The following is a 23,859-nucleotide window of genomic DNA, read 5'->3' on the forward strand; positions in this document are numbered from 1 at the left end:
ACTCTAGACCCTCTCCTTCCCACTCCCAACTCCACCACTCTTCCCTTTCGTCTTCTTCTTCCTTCATCTCACATCTCACTGTCACCATTTCACTCTCAATCTCGCTCCCAGTGACCTGTGGCAGTGACCTACAACTTCCTCTCGTTGTTTCGAGTCTCTACCCACGACTTCCTTCCTTTGCAAGGTTAGTCTCACGGAAATTTCTCTCATGCTCTACAAATTTTGTTTTCAATTTGATGCGTTCTGTAGATTTTGTTTTCAATTTTCATGGGTTCTGTAGCTTTTCAATTTCATGGGTTTTGCAATTTGTTTTGGGTATGCTGGATTTGGTTGGGTAACTTCATTTCTGAACACTATTAGTTGAGGTTTGATTAATTTGTGAGAAATTTTGATTCTGCAATTTGTTTTGGGTATGCTGGATTTGGTTCTGCAACTTTCACTCTAGGGTTTTCTTTGCAGCTTTCACTTTAAGGCCATGAAAACAAGCTAAAACCCACAGAAATATGCCCCAGAAAATAATTGAAATGGTAAATTTTATATCACCAAATCCTTCTCTTTTAATTTACTCACAAAAATATGCCCCTAAAAACCTAATTTTTATTCTTAGTTCATGGAGTCTGAGAGGAACCCATATGGGACTTAAAATTGTCAACAACTTAACTATAACTGGATATATACTCCTTCGTGCCGTCTCTAGGCATTTGATATCACAGAGGAGTTTTTGTCATCATCTTTTGTATTTGTAAGTTTATATATCTACCGGCCTTTATTTTTTTCCTTCAGAAGCATGCTTAATTGGAGTGTCAGATATTGAACAATTGGATTGATAAGAAGCCAACAGTTGTACTGTTGTAGTATAAGGGTTTAAGCCTTTGCAGGTTTTTGAAAGACAATTCGTAGCTTTTGCATGTGCATCCTACCTTTGCTTTTATATAGAAGGATTATATAAAAGCAAAGGTAGGATGCTATATTGCCTCCTAGGTCGTCTAAGTGTTGAGTTTGAGCTTAAGGACTTGAAGATTTTATTTGTGCAAGACATGAAGTGATGAAACCTTGAAGGTTTATTTGACTTATGTGATGTTTATTTTAAATTTGAACTTTTTGAAGACTTAAACTTTGATGTTTATTTTAAGTTTGGACTTTGGACTTTGGAAGACTTAAACTTTAAATGTTTATTTTCATTGTCTTCGATTATAGTTGAAATTCTTATGTTATGTTGGAGATGTTAAAATTTCATATTTCAAAATTTTTTCATTTTTTAGAGGAAGACCAAACCGAAACCGAACTGACCAAACCTAGCCCTAGTAGGAACTGCTATTCAAAACTCTTAGTGTTTTAATCATAGAGTTTTATGCTTATGATCAAAACCATTAATACTATGAATCATATTGTAAAGATTATCTCTGCAAAAAAAAAATTAAAATTAAGGTCGTTTAGTCAATCTATTTTAGCAAATACATAAACAGTTCGTAATGCTTTTACCAATACTGTTCATTTGTTTTTAAACAGTTTGATGACTAAATGACCTTAGTTTTAATTGATTTTTTGCAGATGCAATCTTTATAAGATGAATGATTTTGATTATAAACACGAAGTTTTATAAATTGACAACGAACAATTTTGAGAAATTTTGAGTAGGAGTTCCTACTTATCTTTGAATAACCAAGTATTATTCTTTTAAAATTTTCACATACTGTTGTATGAAAGCACTTCCACCATGCTCTTTTGCCATGTGGACAGGCCCCATTTGCAATCCCTCCCAAAGTGATGCTAGACCATCTGGGCAATTGGGCTAAGGGGAACCCGTGGGAGAGCTCAAGCACAAGTCCAAGACCCGAGCGCCTGAGGAGAAGTGATGCAAGGTTGACGTCAACCACGTTATAATTTTTTTTGCATCAGGTGCATGCATAACACACGCGTGTGGGGGCGCATTATTGACAAGATTTCAGGCCGTGGGGCCCACGCTGCAACCCACTAAGTAGCAGTTGAATCTTGACCATTTGATTTCCAGATCAACGATCCAAATTTTTTTCATTTTAAAAATTAAAAAAAAAAAAAAAAACAGAAATGTTTTGGGGAACACGTGTCACAATTTGTACTGTTGGATTTCAAATTTTTTTAGTAATCTGACCATTCAGCTTAATTAAGTTAATACAAAAATTAAAAATTTGAAAAAATTAAAAAAAATTTATTTTTTTTCTTCTATAAATACCTTACCATTTTCTCCCACCTTACACCACATTTTAATATTTTCAACAATTTTAAACATGGAAGGACACGTTGTGCGACATAATTAGTTAAAATTTTTATCAAAATCGATCTACAAAAATTATACATTCGAATAATAACATATGGACGTGATGAGATCGATTACAAATCTTATTTGAAATTAAAATAAAATTATTTTTTATTATCTTAGAATATAAAAAATATTAATATTTTATTATCTATTAAGAGGTAGAGGTACAAAAGTAATTACTATTCACTGATTAGTTTGAAACGTTGTCACATAACTCCTCACCCATATTACCCTCTGGCCTTGGGAACTTACTTTCACGTGACTCTGGGCTTTGCAGTCCGACATCTGCTCCTTGCATGCTTTTGTCACCTTCTCCTTCCACCCTTGCCCTCTCTTCTTCTCCATGCCTTCTCTGCAAATTACAAACCACAGACACACACAGCTACGCTCCGTTTCTTCAACAATGTTCAAGAAATGGCACGTCTTTTTACTTCTTCTCTCACTCTCCACCTCCACTGTTACTTCCTCTAAGCCTTCAGGCACGCAACCATCACTCCCACCCGACGCGCTCTCCCTCGTCGCCTTCAAATCCAAAGCGGATTTACACGGCGCCCTTCCATTCTCTTCCAACGCCACCGCCGTCCAGTCCTTCTGCCGCTGGACTGGCGTCCAATGCGCCGCCCGGTACAAAATAGTCCGCCTCATGGTCCAGTCCCAAAACCTCGGCGGCATTTTCGCGCCCGACACCCTGACTCGGTTAGACCAGCTCAGAGTCCTGAGTCTGCAGAACAACTCGCTCACCGGGCCGCTTCCAGACCTCACCGGACTCACCAACCTCAAAACCCTCTTCCTCGACCACAACTCCTTCGCGGGTTCCCTCCCGCCGTCGCTCTCCTCCCTCCACCGCCTCCGAACCCTCGATTTCTCGTACAACAACCTCACCGGAACACTACCCAAATTTCTAATCACCGGTCTGGACCGGCTGTACTACCTCCGGCTGGATTGGAACCGGTTCAGTGGACCGGTCCCGCCTCTAAACCAGTCCACGCTCCAGACATTCAATGTCTCCGGAAACAACCTCACCGGCGCAATCCCCGTCACTCCGACTCTGCTGCGGTTCGGTGCATCATCCTTCTCGTGGAACCCAGGCCTCTGCGGCGAGATTGTGAATAAGGAATGCAACCGGACGAGGCCCTTTTTCGGCGCAACTCATGTTCACGAAGCTCCGCCGCCCACGAGGGCGCTCGGGCAGAGCAGTGCAGAAAATATCCACGGCGTTGAGTTGACTCAGCCGAGTCATAAAATCCCAAGAAGAACCGCCGTCATTATCGGGTTTTCCACGGGCGTCTTCGTCCTGATCTGCTCGCTCCTCTGTTTCGCAATCGCGGTGAAGAAACAGAGGAATTCCCAAACCCGAAATGCCGTTAATTCTGGGGGACCAACTGCGGCGGAGGATACGGCGGCAGCGGTGGTGGAAATAGAGGAGGAGCTGGAGCAGAAGGTGAAGAGGGCGCAGGGGATTCAAGTAGTGAAGAGCGGGAGCCTAATGTTCTGCGCGGGCGAGTCGCAGCTTTACTCGCTGGACCAGCTGATGCGGGCGTCGGCGGAGCTGCTGGGGAAGGGGACCATCGGGACGACATACAAGGCGGTGCTGGACAACCGCCTGATAGTGAGCGTGAAGAGGCTCGATGCCGGGAAGTTGGGTGGGACTAGCAGAGAGGTGTTCGAGCGGCATCTGGAGTCGGTGGGTGCGCTGAGACACCCGAATCTGGTGCCGCTGAGAGCGTATTTTCAGGCGAAGGATGAGCGGCTGCTGGTGTACGATTACCAGCCCAACGGCAGCGTCTTCTCTCTCGTTCACGGTAATGTTCAAATCTTTCAGTTGAGTGAGTGAGTGAGTGAGTTGGATTGACTCGGTTCGACTGTTGTTCAATTCTTTGACTACTTTGTGGATGAAGAATTTAGGGAAGCCAATAGGAGTTTGACACGTAAGCGTACTTAACTACAACATTTTAGTACCATGTTTAGGAAAGGGATCTCTCAAAATCTCTTCCTTTTCTAGTTCACCAAATTTGAGGATCAGGTTTGATTCAATAACTATAAATAGAGGTCTACTTAAAAGTTCCGTTTTATCAAATTTCAATGGTTTGGATCTCCGAACTTGATGAATTAGGAGAAAGAAATTTAGAGGATCCCTTTCCCTATGTTTACATGCTTTTTAGGTTATAGAACATGGTGATTGTACTAGATTTGGTTGTTTCTTCGCCTCTTTGCTTTATCGACGCCGAGAATCTTGCTTGTGATTAAAATGGGACAATCTGCTTAGTAACCAGTTGTATTTTTGTTTGTGTTTATAGACATGTTTCTAGATGGTTAAGAATCTCCTTTGATTAAGACATTTTAAAAGTTATAATAACTTTAACTGTTTGATCAAATTTCAATGGCTCAGATATCCAAACTTGGTGAATTAGGAGAAAGAAATGATCCATTTCCCTATGTTTACATGCTTTTTAGGTTATAGGACATGGTGATTGTACTAGATTTGGTTGTTTCTTCACCTCTTTGCTTTATCCACGCCGAGAATCTTGCTTGTGATTAAAATGGGACAATCTGCTTAGTAACCAGTTGTATTTTTGTTTGTGTTTATAGACATGTTTCTAGATGGTTAAGAATCTCCTTTGATTAAGACATCGTTGGGAATTGGAGTTGAGGTTCAAACTAATAATGCGGTGTCATGTATTTTAACTTTTCAATAAGACGGCACGGTAACATGCCAAGGGAAGGGTGTAGGGTAGTCTCTCTCTAGGAATTGACATAATGATTATATTTGTATAGTGTTCACAGAATCATGGTGCTGCACTCTTTTTATATTGATTGTATGTTGGCTTGCAATCCCAAGTCACATTTACTTGCTTAACCTTTTCCTCAAAAGAAATTGACAGATTTTGGATGTCTCAATTTTTTCTTCCTCCTCTTTTGGCTGGTTCCATAATGTCAGTTGAGAAAACAAAAATTGACTGCTTAATTTGGTCTGATTAGCCTATTGCTTATCTGTTTTAAGATTCCCTCACTTAATGCGAGAGTTGTCCTATTGAATATGGTTTCTTGGTTTCGGGCATATTTACATTTTGAGATTACATGTCTCATTAGCGTTTTCAAGGCTAAAACTCTCTGGCACTTGTTGATGGCTCGACTGTCTTACATTTGCTACATGATCGTGAATGTGGGACACGCGTTGCATGCAACATGTGCATGAACGTTACATTTTCTTGTTTTTTAGGGTAGTAATTTACTGAAATAAAATACTTTCGTTAATTGATTAACCTTAAACCAAGTTTCTAATGATCAATGTGTTGCAGGAAAATCAACTAGGGCAAAGCCGCTGCACTGGACGTCATGCTTGAAAATAGCAGAGGACGTAGCACAAGGCCTCTCTTACATCCACCAAGCATGGAGACTTGTCCATGGCAATCTCAAGTCCACTAACGTCCTACTTGGCTCCGACTTCGAAGCATGTCTCACCGACTATTGCCTCTCTGTTCTCGCCACAACTACCCCAACGTCTGAGGAGGATCCAGATTCAGCTGCATACAAAGCCCCAGAGGCTCGCACGAACTCATCAAATGATGACGATCATCATGATCAACAGCAGCAACCAACTTCAAAGTCCGATGTCTATGCATTTGGGATTTTGTTGGTGGAGCTTCTCACAGGGAAGCCTCCATCACAGCACTTGGTTTTGCCGCCCAATGATACGATGAAATGGGTAAGATCCTTGAGGGAAGATGAGCAAAATGATGGGCATGATAAGATGGCAATGCTGCTGGAGGTGGCGATCGCTTGCAGTTCAACTTCACCGGAGCAGAGGCCGACCATGTGGCAGGTGTTGAAGATGTTACAGGAGATTAAAGAGGAGACAATATCATCCATGGAGGAGGTTGAAAATGAAGTGGGATGAACACACATGGTAGCTAACTAGATCAATCGCCTACGAGTATTAACTATTTTGTAGAGGAGAGAAATAGATTCATCACACATGATTATGATAAATTAATTATTAATGGTCACTTTTGCACTGCCACTTTCTTTGTGAAAACTGAAACCATAACGTCACTATTGCGGTATCTCAAATCATTCAATAACTGTTAGTGAGAAAGTTCAAACATGTCACAATGTTTAATTAGGTTGAGATACCGCTATAAGGACTCAAATCATTCAAGAACTGTTAGTGAGAAAGTTCAAACACGTCATAATGTTTAATTGGGTTGAGATACTGCTACAAGGAAGGTGTATGAATGATTGGTTGTCGGACTTGTCATAAATTATAAGGTAATGACAAGGACTGTCAGCTGTGTGAGTGCAGAGACAGTCTAACAAGTTGTAAATTCAATTGATGAAGAGTTAACTATAGTTCAGAGAAATTAGGTGGTGAACATGAATGCAGCGTATGATTGTGTTTTCAACTGATTTTTGTTTTTGGTCGAAAGTTTTCAACTGATTACATCCGTGCTATTTTTCGTTCAAGATTCATATATGCACTTGAGGCCCCACACATCGCCCTTCTGCTCAAGCTCTCAGGTGAATGAATGGACCCACCTAATTTTGCCTTGGTCCCACTCAAAGTCATAGGGAATTTCTCACTTGAATACGTCTAGATTTCAATTATATTTGGATGCATGTCTAAATAATTGAAATTGTAATACAAATTGAACACGTGTCCAAATGTGATTAGGCATTAGCAGGAGCGGCCGTTGAACTTTTAGTAACCAAATAGTGTCCTTCCAACAATCCACTACTAGTGGGTTCAACATCAATATTTGCCCCAAACATAATTGGCTGCTAAGTTGATTAGATGTGGGACAAAAGTGGTCAAACATGAAGTATGATTCTTTTCCCTTCAAATTCTTCTCTATTTCCCTTCTCCTCTATTTGAACCGTCACTATTATACTACATTAACATCTTGTGTTTACTTCTTTATAGAAAGAAAAACAAAGAGAAAAATGAGGGTGGAGGGGAGAAAATTCTACTCCATCGAACTCCCCACCACCCCCCCCCCCCAACCTCCCAAAAAAAAAGAAGGCCGTGTTAGCCAAAATGGTTTATGAGATTGGCATAACTCCTCACTTTGGTCCCTACAATTTGAAATCAATAAGAGTGGTCCTTGAGTTTGTCATTCATCAATCATTTTGGTCATTTCGCTAAAATTTTGTTCAATAAAGACCAAAATAACAAGAATACTCTCAATTTAATAAATAATGAGCCAAAATGATTTGATAATTTTGTCATTTTATCCATATTAAATGGAGATTTTTCACGAAAGAACCAAAATGATTGATGGTAGATGAACTCAGTGACCAATTCTATCGATTTCAAATCTCAGATACCAAAGTGAGGAATTTAAAGGACCATAGCCAAAAAAGAATTGCTTGAAAATGTGTATTGGACTAGAAGCTGTTATGGGTCCAAGAAGCCCAATAAACAAAAAGGCCAGAATGAAAGGATCTGAAATGAAAGCCCACATCATCAAAACATGTGGGATCGCTCTGAGAGAAAGAGAGATGGCGAGAAAGCCGACATCTTTAACCTGAAGAATTTGCTAGAAACCTCCAGCTTTCTTTCGTCAAACATTTCCGACTATAAAAATTAAAACCCAAATACGAAATCGGCGTACAATTTGGAGATTAGAGAATGCCAACATGAACCATACGGATATGGAGATAATGGAGGTGGAGACGACGGCGGCTGGGCGGCCGGAGCTGCCGTCCAGCACCGGCCAAGGTGACGTCGCCAGGGACTTGCTCACATTGTCTCGCCAGCTCCTCAATCAAGGCAAGCCTTCCCAGGCCCTCCAAGCGGTAATCTTCAACTTCATCATTTTCTTGTTTATTTGTTTTTATAATTTATCAGCTTCCTCCAATTTTTCTTCGGTTTGATTCGCATCGTTCATAGAAATTGAGTGACATTTATTTAATTCTTGTTAATGTGTTTTGAATTTTAGGGTTTATACTATTTTGCCTGCCAATTTTGTACTGATTTTTTTGTTCTTGTTCTTTTTTTTTTTTTTTTTTTTTTTTTTTTGTTGTTGTCGAGAAAATGATTGGAATCATGTATGAATGTGTAAACTAGAAAGAGAACATTATATGGTGCTTATAAATTGGAACAAAAGTGGATTTTCATGTTAGCATATGTAGGATTTTCGAAGCTAAACAGGAGCGATTCGCGTAGATAGTTGGATGAGGAAAGATAATTATCTTACTTCTTAATTATCTAGTGCTTATTACTTAAAGATTGACAAAATGGTAGTGTTGGTCGATAGTTATGGCGTTAGTGTCATGATTTTGGAGATTGCGAAGCACTGCCTTAGAGGGGTTCTTGAACAAAGATTAAGCTTCTTAGCTAGAGAATTCATTTCACGGTTTTTGACTAATAACGTCTGATTGTTCGATCACACTACGAATTCACATCCAAATGTTATCTAATAAATTCATGACACCAAAGGCAACGTTGCATTTAGGATTTTCCTCGCATTTGGGATTTGCCCGAATGGTTGATGTAGAGGGATGTACTGTTTATCATTTGCTTATTTTATCTCAGTGGGGTTTAGGCTGGTGTGATGAAGTCCTGTCTAGACGTTGGTACCGCCAATAGATGTCTAATGAATGTATGTAGATGCTTCTGCATTTACGTTTAACGTTAAATCATTGAGCTGCTACGAAGGGATGACATGTGTATGTTGTTAGAAGCCTTAGAATCAAGAGAAGCAGTGTCCATTGAGAACCTTCATCACATGCTAATTTTGTTTTTGGAACAGGTTGTTACAGCAATGAGAACAAGAGGTGGGGACGAGGCTGTATTTCAGTCCTTGCATCGTGCTCGTGAGCTGTACAGAAGTAGATTGCAAGAAAGCGCTGCTGCTGATCAACTAGCTTCTTTGTTTGCCGAATGTGCAATTGCCGAAGCTCATCCTTTGAAGACTGAACCAGAAGCAGCACATAACGTGGGTGGTCCATCGGTTAGTCTTGGACCTGATGGTCAAGGAAGTTCCATACTGGCGGAAACTGGCAGGATGCAGATTGTTTTGGATGCATTTTCAGATGGGAGTAGCTTCATTTGTTTACAATGCGGAGGTCTTGTTAGCAATCACCGCAAAGACGAGCACTACGCATACTGGTGCTGCCAAACTTGACGTGCACGCTCCTAGAATGGATACAAGCCCACTTCTGCAATGCTACTCTCAACGCGTGTGATTCTGTACTATTATTCAACTTCTGTTGAGTCTCCAGAGTAGCTACTACTGGTTCCAGCTCCTCTCAAATGGTCAGCATTGTCAGGTATAGACTAGCAGCAAGTCGAATATATGAATATTTTGGTTAAGGATGTTGAGATTGTGTATCGGTTGGTTTGGAGTACATCGATAAAATGCATTCCCTTGTATGGTTAATACAGAATCTTGTAATACCTGTATTTTGGTCCCATCAACCCCATGCTGATCTTATCTGGTGAGAGAGCTGGCCTACCGAAGCTTTTCTTATTGCTTCGGCTTACGCGGCTACATCAAACCAAGAATGATTTCATACGTTTCAAGGGAACTTTCAAACAGCCTCAACTTGTAGTTTGGGTTATCTTCGAATGCCATATAAATGAAAAGGGAAAGAAGACGGCGACGTTCATTCAATTCCATTTGTTTTATTACAGATATGCATACAATAGAAGCAATCTCTTGCAGTGTTTACACAAGGAAAAAAAATAATCTACAAAAGAGTTTTCCCTTTCGTCGAAAACTTTGATGCAACAGAAAACGCTACACGCAAACGACATTCTAAAAAAGAAAACGACGGAGACCTTTTATACATATTTCTGAAACTCGAAGGATGTTTCCTCTCATGTTGTGTTGTTATCAACAGAAATGTACTATAACATTACACAGCTCGCTCGATTTCTCCGTTCACCAGTATATCACCAGTTGCAGTCTTGCACCATTGCGTCATCTTCTAGCTACACAGTATATCATCGGCAGCATCAACACAAATTTACAAGATGCTCCGAGCGCAGTAACCATTCCAAAACTTTCAATAAAAACCCCATGCTTTCCATAATGATCCCATCCTTGACAGTAGCAAAGATCCTCAACAGCTACTTATAGCACACTGCAGTATCCAAAACAGTCAAATTAATCGATGTGCTAAGTTATCTTGTTGAACAAGTAATTTCGATGACATGAGATTCTCAATCAGAATTTGTGTGACATTATAGTACCTGTACTTGATTCTTGGTTTCCCTATGCTATGCGTTGGGACAATGCTTATGGGTCAAGGATGAAATTTGGGCAACAATAGGCAGATGACTGCAGAACATTACATCACATTTGACCGAGCTTGTAAGCGAGGTTTGGACCTGATGATAGTTTCATCGCTGTGCCTAATCCATTCCGAGAGTCTCCAAGGCTTCTGCCATTTCCATTTGAATTGGACTAACCACTGGTGATGACTCCTCTTCCACCTCCATAGCTTCCCAGATTTCCCTATAACTGCGACTTTTTTCGCTGGCAAATGCCCGATGGGTACCATCTGTAATAACAGAAACTCCCACTTTCTTAGTTTTCCAAGCCAAAAACAGAAAACAAGTCACAACTCTAAAATTTAAAGGAGGATGAAATTGACCTTTCGTGTCTTATCTATGAAAGCTATCGATTCTCTGACTGAGCCGTTGGCAATGCCTGCTGTATATTTCAGCTGTTTTTGTGCTGGCACGGAGATTGGGGACAAGGGACCATTCGTGTCATCAGCAAAGTGTTTCAGTGAATTGTGTGAGTTCTCCTGATCATGGACAGCCTAAAAGTAACAAAGATATACAGAAAATCCTTCACATACTTGAGCCAAGGTTAAGAAGAGTACAACAATGACTAATATTCTCACCGAGGCAGCTGTTGCCAATGCAGTTGCAACCTCTTGCTCTCTCACCTTCAGTTCCTTCTCAACTTCCTTTCTTCGCGTCTCACTCTGCCGCAACAAACCTACGAGTTCTTTGAGATGCTCCTTCATTTCATCGATTTCCATTTCTTTCTCCCACAATTGGCACCTGTCAACATGTGAAATGATACTTAGAATTCCATAACAAAAACAAAAGGTAAAGTAAAACCACACCAGAACATTAGGTCAAAAAAAAAAAAAAAAAGAAAAGAAAAAACCTTGTATCTGCAAGAGAATTGAACATATATTGAAGCAAGTTCTTTGCATCTGCCATTGAGCGCAATTGAGTCCAACGCCCACGGTTGGTAAAGGCACGCTCCCGTTCTTCTGCCTCTGAAAGTTGTGATGCCATTGCTACTATTGAGTTCGATGTTATGCTAAGCATGTTCTCAAGTGACAATATTCTGGCCATTCGTGCGTTAGGTGACATGGAGGATGCTCTGAACAAACAAAACACATAAATAAACCCCCAGAGAGAGAGAGAGGAATTTAATTTTCTATGATTCTATATGTTTCATGTTAACCATTACATCAGATTGCAAACTATAAAATGTGGAAGATGACAGAATTATAAATACGTAAGTGTTTAACATCAAACATACCGGGCAAAGCCATTCTTTCCTCTTGGAGGACTAAGGCCCTTTGAAGCAAATTCGTTTAATTGCTTCAACATGGCCAACTCTTCTGCCAGTGCAGCTCGTCTGGATATCACAGCTTTTAATAATTAAAATCTCCAAAAATATATCTCATAAATGCAGTATTAAACAAACATATATTTATGCGTACACTTGACTTTGTTTCTCATATTCATGACGAACTTCATGTACATTCACCATAACTTCAAGCTCATGATCAAGCCACCGTTGCAGGGATTTCTCATTGCCCTAGTGGTTCAACTTGAGTTAGAATGATTCAAAATCCAAAGGGTAGAACAGAAATCGAACGAAAAGAAGAGGAATCAAAGACCATTACCTGTACATGTGTCCCATTTCCATTGGCAACAACTGGTAAAAGTTTACACAATTAGAAAGTTTAACATTAAAGGAGAAGACCTGTGCTGTGAAGTGTGAAGCGTGAAGACCCTATGTTATAAAAAGGCATTTCTCCACAGATGAGGTAATTTTAGAAACTTGGTAATTACATATGAAGGTGAATTTCATATTTCGATAGTTCCTTGGAGATAACAAATGCAATTATGAATGCAACGAATGTCCAGAACGGCAGCAATGAAAAGCATACCTGAGCTGTCACGAGCAGAAGATTTACGAGCTTCTAGCAATTCTTTCAGCCTCTTGGTAGCCATTGCAGCCTCTTCAGTCTTTCTTTGAAGAACCTGAAAGAATGGACAGTATTTAATTCAACTACCATAATACAATGTCTTGTACCAAAGAGCTTGTGATGAAGGCAGCAATTGAGATAATATTCCCAATTTGATTTGGTCTTAATAAGGGAAATAAGCAACTGAGATATACTCACCATTTTCTGGCGTTGATTTAACGCTTGCAGCTTATGTCTTTCATATTCATTTCTCCTGCCTTCTTTCCGTAGCTATTATAGAAAACGTAAATCAAAGTTGGGAGCAAAAAGTAATAGAGGAAATCCAATTCAGACTAGAAAATAATTAAAACATGGACGCACTCATTTCCACCCTCTACCGTTGTAAATACAAATATAAAGTGCTTACACTTCATAAAAATTATAGACACACATATACTACTAAATAAGTAAATATACAGGTAATTGGGTTCTACGTCGTACTGCAATTTCCAATTCGCGCTCACTACATCGGGTAGATTAATTAATACAGAATAATAATTCATAGAATACATGTTTCCTTTTAAATGAAAATCCACTTGTGAGCTTCCATTTAACTTTAAAAGTTCAGTGGAAAAAGAAAAAGAAAGGAAGGAAATACCTGCAGCACTTCCTTCTCTCGAGAGGCTTTCCACTGCCGAAATTGTTCTGCTTCTTGTTTTATCCTTTGTTGCAGTTGAACCTATTATTTAAAATAATATCAGTAGATGCAGAGAAAATATTAGCCTTAATAGGAAAAAATATGAGTGATGAGTCTAAACCTTCTGTGCCTTTATAGACTGGATTTCATCTTGCAGCCGCTTTGCTGCTTCATCACTTTTTTGTTTTTGCTTCAAAAGTTGAACCTGGCTCTCTTGTTTCTTCTTAAGATCCGAAATCTGGTATAAAAACATCAAATAAGATGCCACAATTGGATTACAACGAAGTCCACTGCTTATCCAAAGAGAAATAGCGATCCAGTCATAAGAAGAAAGATGGTTACCTGTCCCTCAAGTGCCCTTAACTTCTGGGTATGAACATCTTGCAACTTTTGTGGTTGTCCATCACCGGCAGAAAGATTTTCAACTTCACCAAGCAAACGGTCCCTATCTTGCTGCAGCACAAAACAAGAATAAACTTGAATATCGGTTCCCTCAATAATAAGACCATCAAGTATAAAGGCTTTATGTAACCTGCACAGTTCTTTTCTCATCTTCTAATTCCAAAATTTTCTTTCCAAAATGCTGCTTGAGTGCCTCAGTGTCGGACCCTTCAAAAAATTTCATCTCCGACTGCACCAACGTCAAATGCAATGTTACACAAACTCTGAGAAGACATTAATTTGATTTTGATTTAACACAAAGCAATACACACACGCAAATGGTACCTCTTTTTGCTGTAGACGTTTATTCAATTCATGCAACTCTTTGTCCATGGTATTTTGCAGAAGGTTGTGCTCCCATTCTTTTGCTACTTCTTCATCAATGTCCTGGGAATCACCTGCTAGCATAGAAAATCCTACCGTATATAAAATAGCTTTAAGTAAAAACATCTTCATTTTAAAGAACATCCCCAACACTACCGATGCACATGAGCTAGCCTATAGGTGCTTACATGCATAGTACAACAAAAACAACAAAATTTACACACTTGCAGACGACTTAATCATGAATTAACTGTTGTTGGCAAAGTCCTGAACGAGAGATAAGTGATACCTGTTATTGCTTCACCCATTTGATAGTCCGCCGATTCTAAACTTTGCAAACCCCTTTTTAGGCCATCACTTTTTACAGAGCAGGGGCTACCATCCTGTAAAATGATGTTTTAGATTTGTAAATGTATCTTTCTAGCTGACCATATTCGCTCAATATATACTTTTACAAAGTGAAATAAGAAACCAAGACAAGTTACAAGTCAAAATTAAATATATTAGTACTTGAAAGAAACAAGATGAAAGAAATGTGTCAATGTCTACTAGGGCGTGTACCACATATTGAGAAGCTCTTTCACACTGCTCTACACCATTGCATTTACTGCGGTATTCATGAAGTTCCCGGCAAAGATCCTCATTAGCAGCTTCAAGCCAAGTAATTCTTTCCTTAAGAACCTAGATAATTGGTAAAATCACTTAGAAAATTATATATTCATACCTAAGATATGAAAGAAATAACAATTACATCTATCCTAGGAACAAAAACATTATTCACAGTTTTATCATTTGCGGTTTTCCTTTCATATAACAATAGTGGCTATGATACAGCTGGGTAACTCTGACCGTCAATGGAAAAAATCAGACATAAAGCTTCAAAGAAGTCGTACCTGTACTTCACCAGAAGAAGATCCTCCTCCACGTGAACAAAGTTCAGCTTGCAAAAACTCTAGCTGTTGGCGCATCTTTAGCATCTCATTGGACATGGGATCTCTATTTACCTGTTACAACAAATCAGAAAAGCTACATAAATGGCACCGTTACAAAAGGCAGAAATTCTGTATCTAAACGACTCCGAATGAAAACCAAGAATAAGCACTTATTCTGAACAACTTACGATAGGCTTATTTTGGATATTGCGAGCTCGATTTGCATACTTTAACGTGTTCAGGGTTTCCTCAGCATTGATATCAGCAGGACTGATACAGGCTGTATGATATAAGGAAAAACATGGTAGTATCATGTATCATGAAGACAGGTATCATGTATCATGTCATTAAGCAAAACTAAACTTTCTAACCTAACAAAGTTACCTATCATAACAGTTCGGCTGTTACCACCAAGCGAATCCTGCAAAAATCATTATATTTAGTATAAACTTGAAATATAATAAAAACAGAAAAAGTTCATAGGAGCTTCATGGACATTTTATTTGGTATAATTTTAGTCAAGAACATTTTGTCAAACACTTTACCACAAAGTTTTACAAATTTTTTAATGGAACCAAACCTGCAAAAGCCGAGTAAGTTTGCTATCTCGATAAGGCACGTGAAGACCTTCTTTGCGCTTCTTCTCATCACCAAGTGCACTGATAACATTCCCAAGGGCAAGAAGACCCTTATTAATATGAACTCCTGCTTAATATAAAAGAATATTCACATGAAAATGTATAACAGAAATGCACTTTAGATACAAAAACTGAGAGATAATGACATTTACCTTCCTTAAAACGCATGCCATCGGAACCTGTTCTCTTGGCTCGCTCAGACCCAGCAAGATCTACTAAATGCAACTTGGCGCATAGATATTCTTCGTTCATACTCTCATTAAGACCGTTGTTTCCATTACATGCCGAGTTGACCTTATGCATTTGCTCTAATGTAATGGTGAAGATGGCATGTGAACGACTATAAACATAAAAAGAAAAGGAACGAGTCATTAGCTGAAACCACTGGCACATACTGAAGAATCCATTGTGGAAGACAATAGAATCTCAGACAGATGATAATAAAACAAATTAAAAATAAAAAAACATACCAACTCCTTCTCAAGCATTACAAGTAAAATAATATTGTCTTTACGCATTTAACAAAAAATTTGGAAAAAAAGTAAGTCCTTTTCACGTAGCGAAGAACTATTACCAGTTGGTGTACATTCCACAGTTAAGGAGAAATACATATAACTTAAATGAAAAGGAAGGCACATAGTTTACCTTGATTGATTGTTCATATTTGTACTCCCTGTTGCCCTGCTCAACGATCCTTGTTCGAGGCAAGCAGCCATTTCTTTTAGTGTACTAACACTGAGTTCAGTGGATCCGGCCAGTGTAATAACACCATTTGATGATTCTCGAATTTGTATTGGTGGCTTTCCAGGGGATGCTACTTTCACATGCCCATTTGCACCTTCTGGTTTGCTCAAAAAACTAGGATCGAGCAAGTCTTGCACTTCTTCTTTTAGAATCTGTGCATCAAAATCTCCAAGTTAGATTTCAGTAATGCAACGCAGGTACATAACAAATAGTCCCATGGTATACACTTTGACAAACCTCAATAAAAGAAACATGCAGCTGGAATTCAGTTTGATGCTTCAAAGTTTCAATTTTGCTGAACAATACATTCATAACTTGCGGGATAATCCCCGATTGGCAACCATCTCTAAAACCAGTGCCCATGGTATATGTTTTTCCAGAACCCGTCTGCAGTAGATTTAAAAGGTTAACCCATAGGCCAGTAAATTGTAAGGAAAGCTTAACAAATGAGTGTAAACTGCAGACACGCAATCTCAGCTCTCCGCGAAAAATATAACTACCTGACCATAAGCTAGGACGGTAGCATTATATCCATGAAACAAACCATCAACCAGTGGAGCGATACGTTCTTCAAACATTGCAGATGAGGGGGAACCCGTACTCCCATACACATTATCGAAAGTAAACGAATGCGTGCCTATTTGTACCTGCAGCATTGTCGCAATCAGCATGGGGATTAAACATAAATACTCATGCTTTTGATCCGTTGCATGTGTCAGCATTGATCAAGGTGTTAAGAACCTTGAAATGTCCAGTAATCCGAGAGTACATAAGATTGAAACCCAACATATACACTTAAAATACCAAATTAAGAGAGAATTTATTTAATTTCACAAAAAGAGGTCCTTTTTGCTCATAAATAATTAAAACCAACAGAAAAACTTCCAAAATATTAACAAACCCGATAAAGAAATTTTGATTTCCATGAAAAGTCACGAGTTTTCGGGATTGAAATGAAAGAAAATGTAGATATTACTCATTAGCTCCCAATGTCAACCAATCAATAATTCCCAGTTCTAAGTTGGCTCGAGAGTGTGATCAAATCCCCAACCCCGTAGTTTAGATTAAATTAGAATATCGCTCGAATCAAATAACTCCCAGTTCTAGACAATTCTACAACTCAATAAAGTAGATGAATTGTTTACTAAAAAAATAAAAAAATAAAAAAAGTAGATGAATTGCCAAGTGAAGCATGCAATCCTGATGCTCACCCAGTAAGCACATTTGGATCTAGATCTCCCAAAAGATCGATTCTTCGAATTCAGTTAGTTAATCTACAACACAATTAGTTACTTAGAGAGAGAGAGAGAGAGAGAGAGAGAGAGAGAGACTGCAGTAGAATTAATGGCTGAGAGTGAAAGCGCGGAGGGAGTACCTGAGGCTTCCCAGGGACGACAGTGACGCAGTCTTTACACCCCTGAAGCTTCTCGTCACCGATGAGCGGCCGGATGTGCACCGCCACTTTGACGCAGCAATCCTCCCCTGCTGCTTCCATTGCCACAGGGGAAGATAGCCAGATAGCTAGAGAGAGAAAGACACAGAGAGAGACACTTGGAGAATTCAATTCAGGAGGAGAGAGAGAGAGATCAAACCGTTCTCATTGCCTGAGAAATTGGGAGAGAATTTGAGAGACTTGGAAAGTGAAACGACAACTACAAGAACCAGAAAAGAAAAGGAGAGAGAGAGGAGAGAGAGAAAGCTGAACAGCTGGTTGTGAGGAGGGAGTGTTAGAGAGAGAAAGTAAAAATAGTTAGAGAAAAATGGGGACCGTAAGGGTAGTTGGGGAAATGGGCGGGCAACTGCTTGCTGGGGGGACAACCACCACTATCATTTTCCTTCCGCTTCACTACTCACACAGTTCCCCCCTTCCCCAAACTTTCGTCCCACTCTTTCCCAAAATGCCCCTTCTTCTGCTTTTGCAACGGTCTCTCCTCTCTCGTCGCACTCTATACCGCGAGGGACTGTGTCCGGGTGCGACTTGTCACTTTTGCCCTTTTTCTGTTATGGGTTGGTTTGACGGTGCCGTTTTGGGGCGGGAATTTGGTAAGTAAAAGCGACGGCCAACAGCGTACTCTAGCCACAGGAGCCACGTGACATTGAGTCTTCAACTTTTATTAATCGGAGTTTGGGCAAACTAGAATGAAAGGGGCTAGTTTGGAACTGAACATGTGAAAAAGTATTCGTTTCTCGACGAGGTAAAATATTTTTATAACACGAGTATTTTAAGTTTTTTTTTTGTCAAACATAATCAGAAACAATTATTATTATGCCACGGTTATTTGTCTACATTCAATGAAGATGCAGAAAACATAGTTCACAAGAGCGAATGAAGTTAACAAACTCCTTTTCTTTTTGTCAAACATTAACAAACTCTTTGAGAAGATGATAAAAGTCAAGGATCAAATACTCACATGCACGATCTTTTCCTCACCCTCGTTTACCAAAAAAAAAAAAAAAATACTCACAGGCACATGGACAACTCATACAAAATATAATTCTTGTAAAAAATAAACAATTCATGCTTCAGACGATTAATGTCAAAGTTACCTTTAAATAACGAATTCACTCGAATTATAACACGTGTACAGTTATTAATACGCGAAGCCAGAACATTGACAAATGTCCCAAATCTTATATTTAGGGGGCACAGCAGGCCAAGTGCATCTATAGACAATGGGGGGCGATCGAGTGTGAAAGGCGGTAGTAGGAGGCAATAGGGAGGACCCGGTGGAGTAAAGCGAGTGGACGGAAGGGACAGTCCCACACAAATTAGACGCAGCCAGCTGGTGGTCTCCCACATCACATGGCAATTTAGAGTCCATAACCCTGCTGGGCCCCACGCTCTCTCCAGTCAGATGGCTCGGGCTCAGAACACAACACACATTCATAGACCCCGATGATGATGGTCCCAACATTTTACAGATTTTGTGGCAGCTAAGAAAAAAAAAAACTCACTTCAAGGGAGCATGTTCCGGTGTGACTTCTTAAGAAAGCCAGCGCATCGTCTCCTATTTATAGTTCATACTTAAATGGCTTAATGGGATTAATATGCGTAGTGATATGATTGTCAGAAAATAGTCTTTATTATAAAAATATATATATTAGAATTTAAGCTCATGCGGTGAGTTCAGTTACGATTTAGGTTAAAAGTTAAAAAATTCGTCAACTCTTTGTTAATTATTAGCATATGAAGTTCACATGTGAGGCTAAAAATATAAAGTCAACCTCACATGTCAGCCCACGTTCTAATAATTAATGAAGAGTTCCGGTTTAGGCTCATCTGTGTGGCCGGCATGCTAATAATTAGCAGAGAGTTTGACAGAATTTTCAACTATGAGTCTAAATCAAACAAATTTCACCACAAAGGACTTTATGGCCCGTAGGTCATGGCACAAGGTTAAAATTCAAGCTCTTCCAGAGTGATATCTCACTGATGGCTCGCCGTCCCCTGCCCCCCCGGGGAAAAGGGGCCTTATTCGCCTTCCACCTAAGTTGTGCAGGAAAAGCCCAAAGCCAATCCCAGAGATCAGTGAAGCTTCATAGGCCTACTTAAATCTCTTTGAAGAAGCATTTAGTCATGCACGTATGCATCCCCCCCCCCCGGCGGGGGGAAGGGGGCCTTATTCGCCTTCCACCTAAGTTGTGCAGGAAAAGCCCAAAGCCAATCTCAGAGAACTGTGAAGCTTCATAGGCCTACTTAAATCTCTTTGAAGAAGCATTTAGTCATGCACGTATGCATCCAAGATTTTGTATTTAAATCTTTTTTCGTGTGATGGAAAATACAAAAACAAGACTCGAGAGAGTATGAAAAAAAAATTAACACATTACATGCAAGTTTCTCTTTGTACTATTAGCGATAGCGTTTGCATGATCGTGGTCGAACAGCTTCAGCAGTCTAAAGTCTGGTAAACAGTAATGCACATTACTTAGGCAGGGGTTAAAAGCCCTCGGGGTGGTTGCATTGTTGATTTATAAATTTTGATGGATTTAAAGAAACTGTTCCAAAGTAGATGAGAAAGAGCCAATGGCTTCAAAGGTAAGAATTATTGAACGTTTGCATTCTGATTTTGATGGTAGATATTGATTAATTATCAACGGTACATTTAAAAATGCAAATTTGTTGTTAGTACATCATTGATATTAGGATTTACGCATAAACTTCGATATTAGGGTTTAAGTCTCAACTTATGTCGATATTAGGGTTAATGACACAAAAAATGTCGAAATATAGTCAATAGACTCAACTTTACTTTTTTAAAAGCGCAATCAACCTTAACGGAAAACTGAGATTGTGATAGTTGTATTATTGGGTTAAATTGATCAAATCAAAGAACCAAACATGGAAATCGGGATCAAAATATCCAATACATATTGTGATAGTTGTATTATTGGGTTAAATTGATCAAATCAAAGAACCAAACATGGAAATCGGGATCAAAATATCCAATACATATAAAACATAAAATGTTTTAGACAAAGGAGGTCGGCTAGATTATCCTAGTCAGAAATCCATGGCACCACCCCATATTCTGCAGCGTGCGAAACATTTTTTTTGGTGGGCCAAAACTGAGATATAATGTCATTTTTCCATTTTTGTAGGAATTTGCAGTACAGTAGTTTGAACACAAATGTGTACAGTCCCATGGCATAATGTGGACAAATAAGAGGGATCCTAAGCCAACAAGGATTCTCGCTTTTCGTCGGGGGAGGGAAGGAAGGAATTTTATTGTACATATCCTTATCCTTACTTTGTAAAGCGGTTGTTTCCACGACTTAAACCCGTGATCTTTCGATCATAAATGAATAGCTTTTCCGTTGCAACAAAGCTCGCCCTCATAATGTGGACAAATATTTTTGCTAAAACATTATTCTGTATTATTAATCGGGATGTCACGATTGTGATCGGTGTAGGTACATTCCTTTATCTTTTAGACTATTTTTGAAATTACCAAAAACAATTTCATACAATCAAAAGCGTTTCTTACTAACTCAAAAGTACTACCGAATCATAGAAGCGTTTTTTTACGGGATCACCTAATTCAGCACTTTGTAGCAGCAGCGTTGGTGCTTTTTTCTGAAATGGTAGACTGCAAGTTAAGCAAAAGCAGTTGTTTCTGCAGTTCCACAACTTCTCCTTTAGTGAGAATGAAGGCAAGAAGGGGAAAATAATAAAATAAAATAAAATGATCATCACAACACACAAGTTTGAAGTTTCCTCTATCTGTTCCAAACCTAACTTCCCAACTATTCAATTTTCTGAATTCGACCGTTGGGTTTGGATGCAGACCAAGCAACTAGAACAAGGTCCCACTAGTACAGTTTGTTGATTAACTGTGGTGATCTTAATCTCAATATTCCTACCTAGAAGATGATCTTAATCAACATCGAAAAATATGGATTAAGGTAGCTTAATTACCTCACTCTAACGAATTTGAAGTCTAAACAACTTTACTTTTGATGGATACTGATATTTTGAGTGCTAAACCAGGAATTTGAGGTAACAAGAACTCAACTCACCTGCCAATATGGAAATGAGTCTGTGGATGAAACATGATGTGTTACTTGCATTTAAACAAGGCACCTAACATGCATCCCCATCAAAATAAAGTTTCCAACACTAGCTAGCTTTTCGTTGTTATGCAACGGACCTACATTGATTTATTTTACTGGTCGGATAGACCAAACCAGTTTTCAAGCGTAAGGTTTTATCATAAAAGATGTTGAACCTTTTAGCAATGAGTCACCAACATCTACGGCTTGTATCAATCCACGAAACTCCAACACTCTTAAACCATCATAAGAAAACAAAATTACAACGAAAAGCACCATTAAGACAAGCAATCTCAATGGCAAGCTAACTCAGCTGTCTCCGGAGACTGCAACCACCTAAAAGCACCATAAGCATTTTGACCAACGATCGCAAGAGTATCAACAATAAAATTCGCCTCTCTACAGATATGAGAGAAATGAATGAACTGAAATTGGCCAGCCACATGGTTGGAGAAAACTAAATGCATTCTTTAATTATTTCAATAATTTTTAACATTTTTTTTTTTATTTTCACACAAATTGTTCCTAAAATTGACTCACACAATTAAGATGATATCTAAAATTGAAAATCGATTAATATAATCCTTGAAAATAGGTGTTGCAAATCAATGTGATCATTATGTGACAATTCAGTAAAAAAATTTGTTATGTGCTGATATGGCACATAAATGAGCCCCGTAAGTTTTTATTTTTTATTTATCACAAATGGTCCTTGAAATTGACCCACACCATCAAAATGATCTCTGAAATTGAAAATCAATCAATGTAGTCGTAGAAATAGGTGTTTCAAGTTAATGTGATTCTTCCATCACAATTTTGTAAAAAATTATGTTATATGTTTATGTGACATATAAATGGGTCCTACAAGTCTAATTAAATTAAAAATACATTTAATGGGCACTCCCCGGGAGATCTTGGTGACAAGAAGAATAGCAAGCTTTGCCTTGAGATGATTTCATTGTGCAAAAAGGTCTTTTGACAACTTTTTTAATTAATTATTAAATTATTAAAACCACATTAGCACATAACCAAATTTTTGATAAAATTGTGACAGAATGACCATATTGATTTGTGACACTTATTTTCAAGGACTACATTGATTGATTTTCTGTCACATCCCGGCCCGGGGCGGATCACTTCCCGGGCCCGCTCCACCACTGTAGCACGATATTGTTCGCTTTGGGCTTACCATTCCCTCACGGTTTTGTTTTTGGGAACTCACGAGCAACTTCCCAAAGGGTCACCCATCATGGGATTGCTCTAGCCCCCTTCTCGCTTAACTTCAGAGTTCCTACGGAACTCGAAGCCAATGAGCTCCCAAAAGGCCTCGTGCTAGGTAGGGATGAGAATATACATTTAAGGATCACTCCCCTGGGCGATGTGAGATGTTACAATCCACTCCCCTTAGGGGTCCGATGTCATCGTCGGCACACACGCGGCCAGGGTTAGGCTCTGATACCAAATTGTCACATCCCGGCCCAAGGCGGATCACTTCCCGGGCCCGCTCCACCACCGTAGCACGATATTTTCCGCTTTGGGCTTACCATTCTCTCACGGTTTTGTTTTTGGGAACTCACGAGCAACTTCCCAAAGGGTCACCCATCATGGGATTGCTCTAGCCCCCTTCTTGCTTAACTTCGGAGTTCCTACGGAACTCAAAGCCAGTGAGCTCCCAAAAGGCCTCGTGCTAGGTAGGAATGAGAATATACATTTAAGGATCACTCCCCTGGGCGATGTGGGATGTTACATTTTCAATTTCATGGATCATCTTGATAGTGTGGGTCAATTTCAAGAACCATTTGTGATAACACCCATAAGTCTTGTGGGACCCATTTATGTGCCACATCAACATATAACAGAATTTTTGACAAAATTGTGAAGGAATGACGACATTGATTTGCAACACCTATTTTTAGAAACTACATTGATTGAATTTCAATTTTAAAGAACATCGTAATAGTGTGGGTTAATATCAGAAATCATTTGTGATAAAATCCCTTTATTTTTCATCCATATGCTTCATAGGTTGCAGCAGCCTAATTTTACTGTGTGTCCCTCTCACCCCCT

At 39.2% G+C, this 23,859-nt stretch overlaps 3 protein-coding genes across 5 annotated transcripts; 2 read left to right on the forward strand and 1 right to left on the reverse strand.

The window, feature by feature from the left end:
- Nucleotides 1–2,522: 2,522 nt before the first annotated feature.
- Nucleotides 2,523–6,354, forward strand: LOC137718534 (probable inactive receptor kinase At5g67200). Its single transcript, XM_068458086.1, has 2 exons — nt 2,523–4,101; nt 5,599–6,354. The coding sequence occupies exons 1-2, from the start codon at nt 2,643–2,645 to the stop codon at nt 6,195–6,197; spliced, it is 2,058 nt and encodes a 685-aa protein (XP_068314187.1). The 5' UTR covers nt 2,523–2,642; the 3' UTR covers nt 6,198–6,354.
- Nucleotides 6,355–7,769: 1,415 nt separating this feature from the next.
- Nucleotides 7,770–9,841, forward strand: LOC137717659 (uncharacterized). The gene is made up of 2 exons (XM_068457085.1): nt 7,770–8,095; nt 9,052–9,841. The coding sequence occupies exons 1-2, from the start codon at nt 7,937–7,939 to the stop codon at nt 9,424–9,426; spliced, it is 534 nt and encodes a 177-aa protein (XP_068313186.1). The 5' UTR covers nt 7,770–7,936; the 3' UTR covers nt 9,427–9,841.
- Nucleotides 9,842–9,906: 65 nt separating this feature from the next.
- On the reverse strand, nt 9,907–17,981 carry LOC137717658 (kinesin-like protein KIN-4A). 3 transcript variants are annotated; one of them, XM_068457083.1, is made up of 26 exons: nt 17,618–17,981; nt 16,743–16,889; nt 16,480–16,629; nt 16,144–16,394; nt 15,651–15,838; nt 15,441–15,565; nt 15,245–15,281; nt 15,049–15,140; nt 14,822–14,932; nt 14,490–14,609; nt 14,218–14,311; nt 13,890–14,005; nt 13,696–13,794; nt 13,506–13,616; nt 13,285–13,401; nt 13,125–13,205; nt 12,686–12,757; nt 12,449–12,542; nt 12,182–12,213; nt 11,996–12,093; nt 11,812–11,910; nt 11,428–11,649; nt 11,201–11,318; nt 10,901–11,071; nt 10,497–10,807; nt 9,907–10,387 (listed from the first exon to the last, which is right to left on the reverse strand). In XM_068457083.1, the coding sequence occupies exons 1-25, from the start codon at nt 17,735–17,737 to the stop codon at nt 10,595–10,597; spliced, it is 3,078 nt and encodes a 1,025-aa protein (XP_068313184.1). In that variant the 5' UTR covers nt 17,738–17,981; the 3' UTR covers nt 9,907–10,387; nt 10,497–10,594. The 3 variants fall into 3 exon arrangements, with proteins under 3 accessions (XP_068313184.1, XP_068313183.1, XP_068313182.1); XM_068457082.1 differs by having other exon boundaries at nt 11,156–11,318; nt 13,890–14,002; nt 17,618–17,979; XM_068457081.1 differs by having other exon boundaries at nt 11,156–11,318; nt 17,618–17,979.
- Nucleotides 17,982–23,859: the final 5,878 nt, after the last annotated feature.

The sequence above is a fragment of the Pyrus communis genome, chromosome 15, assembly GCF_963583255.1.
Source record: "Pyrus communis chromosome 15, drPyrComm1.1, whole genome shotgun sequence".
Lineage (NCBI taxonomy): Eukaryota > Viridiplantae > Streptophyta > Magnoliopsida > Rosales > Rosaceae > Pyrus > Pyrus communis.

What these genes read in the sequence shown, in the direction of transcription:
- LOC137718534 (XM_068458086.1), top strand. Translation starts at nt 2,643, where the DNA reads ATGCCTTCTCTGCAAATTACAAACCACAGACACACACAGCTACGCTCC. An exon ending in CGTCTTCTCTCTCGTTCACG is followed by an intron (nt 4,102 to 5,598) that starts GTAATGTTCAAA and finishes AATGTGTTGCAG; the next exon opens with GAAAATCAACTAGGGCAAAG.
- LOC137717659 (XM_068457085.1), top strand. Translation starts at nt 7,937, where the DNA reads ATGAACCATACGGATATGGAGATAATGGAGGTGGAGACGACGGCGGCT. An exon ending in CTTCCCAGGCCCTCCAAGCG is followed by an intron (nt 8,096 to 9,051) that starts GTAATCTTCAAC and finishes TTTTTGGAACAG; the next exon opens with GTTGTTACAGCAATGAGAAC.
- LOC137717658 (XM_068457081.1), bottom strand. Translation starts at nt 17,737, where the DNA reads ATGGAAGCAGCAGGGGAGGATTGCTGCGTCAAAGTGGCGGTGCACATC. An exon ending in TAAGGGCACTTGAGGGACAG is followed by an intron (nt 13,402 to 13,505) that starts GTAACCATCTTT and finishes TTTTTATACCAG; the next exon opens with ATTTCGGATCTTAAGAAGAA. An exon ending in CATTGGCAACAGCTGCCTCG is followed by an intron (nt 11,072 to 11,155) that starts GTGAGAATATTA and finishes TGTTACTTTTAG; the next exon opens with GCTGTCCATGATCAGGAGAA.